Below are 6,058 nucleotides of genomic sequence, written 5' to 3'. Positions count from 1 at the left end.
AACACAAACACACAAACTCATATTAAGCATACGCACAGCCACCCCCAAAAAGGGCTGGTCTACATATACAGATATATAAGGGGTGCTTTCTCTCTAGCTGCACCACAGCAACATCCTCTGCTTTTTCTAGCTCACCCTGTACGTTTGGCGCACTTATCAATGATAACAAGCAGCCGCTGCCTACGTGCGAGGGTTGAAAATTGCGTATACGCCGCGTGTGCTGCATTCAATGGGGGTCTGTGAGCTTATCTTTAAAGCTGTTGTGTGTGTGTTTGGCTGTTAGCTGCTTTCTAAGGGTGAAGTTTGCTAAAATAACAAAAGGCAGTTTTAAGTGTTTGCCATAAAATCTATCGCACATAGATACCCATCAAGTAGATTGTAGCGAAGCTTAGTAAATATAATTATTCTTATTGAATGGGAATAACATCTAGGTTGAGCGAAGCAGACTATAAACATTTTAGAAGCCAGTACTTGTAGACAATACCATATTCACAAACGTTTCCCACTCCTTCATCTTTCAGTCGGTTTTCTATAGTCTTTATTTTGAGCTTACATATATCTACAAATAATTTAATAAAATAAATTATTTTTCTGTGCAAATCAGATCCAAATTAAATAATAGTCTCATAGGGACACATTTTATATAGAAAGCAAGAGTAGCTGTAATTAAGTATAAGTATTAAGACGGCAAATAGACACATTTCTCTATTATATCAAATACGCTTAAATACCTAAAAGCAAGGATAAATTTCTAATAATTATATTCCATTTTCTCGGCGGTGAAAATACCCTTGCCAAGTGGAGGTCCTACATGCCGAACAGAAACTCAAGCTATTTTGCGGTTGGGTATATTTTAGGTATAAGAAAAAACAGATAGTTTTGCGTAACAAAATTCAAAGTAACACTTAATTAATAAGACATTAGATCATATGGTACTCTCCAAGATTCTGATGCGAATTCCAGTCTACTGTTATTATAGAGCATTGTCTGAGCCAATGTCTCTAGATGTCGATGGTATTTAAAGCAGTTAGGATGTTAGTTTCTTACTATATCCGGCATTTGTTCATTTAATAATGAAAATAATTGTAATATAATATTAAAAATGATAATACTAATAGTTAAAACACTGCGGGACTGTCCAAGAATATTTATATTCTTCCGAACTTATCCACAACCATAACAAAATGCCTTTTTCCAAAGTATTTTCAATGGGTACAGGGTATTAAAATATATTAGGTGTGCCTTAACATTTTTTATTTTTTATAACTCGAGGCAGGAATGCTTTTAAGCATTTTTCCCAGTCGAATCTTTATCAATGAGTTGCGCAATTGCCACTGCGCAGAGTTCGCCCATTATGTCAGCTCCTGCGTTGGGAGTTTGCTAACAGCTGCTTCATGCAAGCCGGCCCAATTGACATGCACCAATTGCTGTGCCTGTAGTCATCTGTTAACTTTCCCGCCCCCCAGCTCAGCAACAGGTTGTTGCGATGTGTGAGGCTGCGCAGGTTTGGCGGAAGATGAGTTGAGCGATTCGGCTTGAACAGCTGAGCCGCAACTGGGTCAAAGCAGGACACACTCTTCAGAACGACGTGCCCAACAAAGGCTGATGTCAAGGACAAGGACTGCAGTTAGCAGTTTTGCCGGCTGCCGTGGGCAAAGCTAAATCGAATTTGTGTTAATTGCCCAACTACATTTTATGCCTTTTAAGTGCCCCGTTTGTAAAAGCTATATATATGTTTATACATATAAATATGTATACATTTTTATGTGCATGTGTATATAGGAACAGTCGGAATATGCGTTGTAGATGAATGCTCTGAATACGTTTGGTGTATCTGTGTCATAGTTTTTATAAATAGCACACATTCAAAATTGTTGTAGACACAAATACAATTGGATGCCTAGTAATACGCCTTCTATGTAGATGAGAGTCAACGATTTTGAGAATGTGCGAGTGAGAGAGCTACACAGGAATAGCTTTAGATTAAAAAAAAAAGATTTTAAACAAATTACGTATTTTTAAAGCTATTCAGGTGTTTTTAGGCATAAAATCAGCCGGCAGCCAAAACATTTTGAATGATAACATGCGAATCGTTCTCAAGAAAAAATTCTATAAAATGCGTTGCCAAATATATGATCAGGGTCGCCAGATACTAAATATCTATATATACATATGTGCATGGTTAAAGATACAAAATATATATACATATAGTTTTATGTGTTGTATATAGAATCGATGCGTAGTGGTTGCCCCCCATGGCATAAAAACAATAAACCCCCACAGAAAATATTATCTGCAAATTCATGTGTAACATCAAATGATATTCAACACTATGCGGCTGAGCATGCCACAACTGATTATTATTTTGCAGGCACATATAGGAAAAATCACAAAAAAAAAACACTAGATATATATCTTAAAAATAGATCCAACTAGAGGGTCCAAGAAATAGAGAGAGAGAGAGAGGGAGAGAGTGAGAAAAAGAGGAAGAGCGAGATCAGGAGAGTACGCGAAGGCATTTGAAAATTTTACCCAGATGAAAGTAAATTCTTTGCCAGCATATGTTTCTATATATCTTAAGATCTATATAGATGTGTGTAAGTATCTGTGTGTGTTCTGCCACAGCCTTGCGTAGGAAAAATGTCTGAGCATTTCATCTATGTTTATCCATACGTGTGTGTGTGTGTGTGTGTATTGCTGCTATCTTTATCTGTGTGCGAGTTGGTCAGCCTCGTCGCAGGGTATCACCTCAGAATTACCTTGCCGTACTGCCACTGACGAGTAGCGTTCAGTCGAGACCGAGCTCATCCGCGATACAGTTGCTTTTCGCATTCAATAGACAAAATGGTGAGTGCTGCCGCCGCACATTGGGCTGGCAAAGACTTTGAATTTCCCAAGCCCACTAAATGTATAAAATATATAAAATGTGAACAACTATTAAATTACAAAAATCAAAAATATTACTCTTTTTTCTACTATTCAAACAACAGGCTGATGTTCCGAAGCGTGAAGTTGAAAGTAAGTTGAAAAACAACGCAGAAAGAAAAAAAAGGATTATAACTATAACCTCAAATTAAATCAAACAAAATACACACCAAAATACCACCGGAAACATAGTTGAATAATGTTGCCGCTGAGGACTACAAAAGCTGAAATCAAAATAACCCAACACCATTAAAACACTTCTATATCAAAATCAAGTACAGCATTGTGATTGTATTGTAAAAAAGTGATTACATAATGTGCGCGTGTGTTTTACATATATATATAAAGAGAAAAGAAAATCTACATATAAATAGAGACCCATGTTATGCGTGGGTATACAGCATATATACGAAAAGAATATGCCTCATATAAAGTAAAAGATATTTCGTAATCGTTGCAAATATATGTAGATACATATACTCCATGATATACATGGAATTTAAAAATTATAACATAAGTTATTTAAATAAAATTCATCTCATTATCTAGTGTAAGGATTGTGAAAATGAAAAGATAAAAACTAAAATCTATCTAACTAAAATACGAGCACAATGGAAAATTGTTGTGTATATGTATAGGTGTTTATTGAGAGGAGAGCACGATCTAATTTTGGCGAAGTTATTTCTACGGATTTATTTTCGTTGAAACGCACTGCCAAAGAGCGTGTGTGCGTGTGTGTGTATGTGCGTCCCTGCCTGTGTGTGTGATAGTTGTATAGACGAAGGCGTTCGGGTGTCGGATTACGTATACGTATATGTATGCTCTTCGTGTTGGCAACGCTCCCACGCGTACACACACACACATACACACACACACACATACACTCGCGCACACGTAACCAATGCGCCGCCATGTCAAGAATTTGGTGATGACCAAAAATGTGCGTACCCAAATTTCAGGGTTATTGAATTGACCTCAATCAACAGTATTCAACTATTTTTTCAATAAACAATAAATCAATCAATAAATAAAATTGAAAAGTTATCGACTTGCTTGTTAATTGCAACCCACTTGATTTTGAAAATGATTTTGCACAGATGTCGAATTCGTTTTCGAAGTTATGGGCTCACCCGGTGAGGGCATTGATGCCTTCGATCTAGGCGATGCTCTGCGCGCTCTAAACTTGAACCCCACCCTGGCTCTGATCGAGAAAATGGGTGGCACCAAGAAGCGCAACGAGAAGAAGATCAAATTGGACGAATTCCTGCCCATCTACTCGCAAGTGAAGAAGGAGAAGGAGCAGGGCTGCTATGAGGATTTCATTGAGTGCTTGAAGCTGTACGACAAGGAGGAGAACGGCACCATGCTGCTCGCTGAATTGCAGCACGCTCTGCTGGCACTTGGTGAGTGGCTCAATAAAAGAAAATCGCACACCCAATACATCTATCGTATATATATTATAATTAATCATATGTTTACCAACAGGTGAGTCCCTGGATGATGAACAAGTGGAGAATCTGTTCGCCGACTGCATGGATCCCGAGGATGATGAGGGCTTCATCCCCTATTCTCGTAAGTATCGCTCAGCTAATTCATTTGCAATTCTGAGTCTGATGTGTTTTGAAAATTTGTATATGTGCTACATAATGTTATTGTACTTGTTTTTTTTACATGCACCTCTTGTCTACGCACACACTTGTTACCCAATCACTCAATCAATCAATTAAACTGCACCTTGCACACTCCTCCACACACACGCAACTGTCTTCAATCCGTCAATCTGTCAATCAATGTTCTGTGTGACCCATGCACCCTGCACCACGCATCGCCCACCACGCACATGGCGTATCGCTCTCGCCCTCGCTCTCTGTCTCTCTCTCTCTGTGTCGTGATTGATCCGATCCAATAGAGTTCATCCAGCGCTTGATGAGCGATCCCGTGGTCTTCGACTAAACAGTAAGTGTTGTCGTCTTGTCTACCTATCTATGTAGTCGCTGTGTATAATATCTTCTATATATATGTAAATTATATATTTTAATAATAATCTTTTGCTTTCCGCCCACCTTATAGCATTCCTCGCAAGAATGTGTGACAGACCAGATGCGCTATAAATAAATAACAACAACAACAACAACAACAACAAAACAACAACAACAAGAACACCAAACAACAAATTTATAGCAAACAGCCATTCTCCATAGATGTTATATTCATCGCTAACTCTCTCTATCTCTCTCTCGTATATTATTTTAATTAAATTTTACTTCTGCTACTACAACTGCAAAATTGAACTTCAAGATAATATTATTTTTTAAAAAATAAAAAAAATTTAAATTATAAAAATAACGAAAACAAAAGAAAAAAAAACTGAAAAAAATAAGTTTCGTGCCAATTATTTTTGTTTTGTTCATGAATTTTTATTTTTAAGTTTTAAGTGCAATCCCAAAATTAATATTATTCATTTTGAAAGACGCAAATAAACCAAGTAGCAAAAGATTGGCTCATGTTGCAACTTCAATCGGATATCATCAAACAAATAAGTAGATATAACTAATCCTGAATAAAAGATGGCATTAGGATGTGTATAAAGAGTCCAGCAGACAGTTTATCTATTTATCTTACGGTGCAGATGCGTCGACGAATTTGTTGCAAACGGGCTTGGTATACTAAATTCAACAAGTTACTTGAGATAATTTAGCAAAACAGATCTGCTAATTACATAGGAAATACTTCCCCTTTAGATTTCATAATATTGCTTGTCCTCTAGTTTAGTTACATAGTTCTGCATCCAACATTGCGTTTTTTCGAATATAATTATTTTGAATTTTCTTTTTAAGGAAAAGTATCATATGCACCTTGTTTCCTCCCTTATCCAGTTCAACCAGTTTTTATGAACCCATGATAAATACGGGTATACTAGTGCATTGCATATATACATATATACATATATATATTTTTTTTGCTAAAAATTTTAGATATTACCTTTCCACTAAGTACACGCCCGTGGAAAATTGAAATCTACCCACCGTGATCTCTAGTACTATTTAAAAATATGCTTTAAGTGTATTGAATAAAGAAACAAGTGTTGGAATGAACGGTTTCCGCCCATGTTAGTTTTGCGGTGAGAATCTGA

The 6,058-nt window shown here is 36.8% G+C and overlaps 1 protein-coding gene across 2 annotated transcripts; it reads left to right on the top strand.

Annotated features, from left to right (window-relative positions):
- The first annotated feature begins 2,722 nt into the window (after positions 1–2,722).
- Mlc1 (Myosin light chain alkali) lies at positions 2,723–5,524 on the top strand. Of its 2 annotated transcripts, XM_064696941.1 has the most exons (6): positions 2,723–2,847; positions 2,991–3,018; positions 4,023–4,328; positions 4,411–4,497; positions 4,835–4,881; positions 4,996–5,524. In XM_064696941.1, the coding sequence occupies exons 1-5, from the start codon at positions 2,845–2,847 to the stop codon at positions 4,876–4,878; spliced, it is 468 nt and encodes a 155-aa protein (XP_064553011.1). In that variant the 5' UTR covers positions 2,723–2,844; the 3' UTR covers positions 4,879–4,881; positions 4,996–5,524. The 2 variants fall into 2 exon arrangements, with proteins under 2 accessions (XP_064553011.1, XP_064553013.1); XM_064696943.1 differs by lacking the exon at positions 4,835–4,881.
- The last annotated feature ends 534 nt before the right edge of the window (positions 5,525–6,058 follow it).

This window comes from Drosophila montana, unplaced genomic scaffold (assembly GCF_035044405.1).
Source record: "Drosophila montana isolate Dmon_TW-CO22-7 unplaced genomic scaffold, ASM3504440v1 contig_3848_1, whole genome shotgun sequence".
Taxonomy (NCBI): Eukaryota; Metazoa; Arthropoda; class Insecta; order Diptera; family Drosophilidae; genus Drosophila; species Drosophila montana.
Note: the sequence above shows the minus strand (reverse complement) of the source record. Positions and strands in the feature narration are given on the sequence as shown.

Coding starts and splice junctions, on each gene's coding strand:
- Mlc1 (XM_064696941.1), top strand. Junction 4,329..4,410: donor GCACGCTCTGCTGGCACTTG/GTGAGTGGCTCA, acceptor GTTTACCAACAG/GTGAGTCCCTGGATGATGAA. Junction 4,498..4,834: donor GGGCTTCATCCCCTATTCTC/GTAAGTATCGCT, acceptor CCGATCCAATAG/AGTTCATCCAGCGCTTGATG.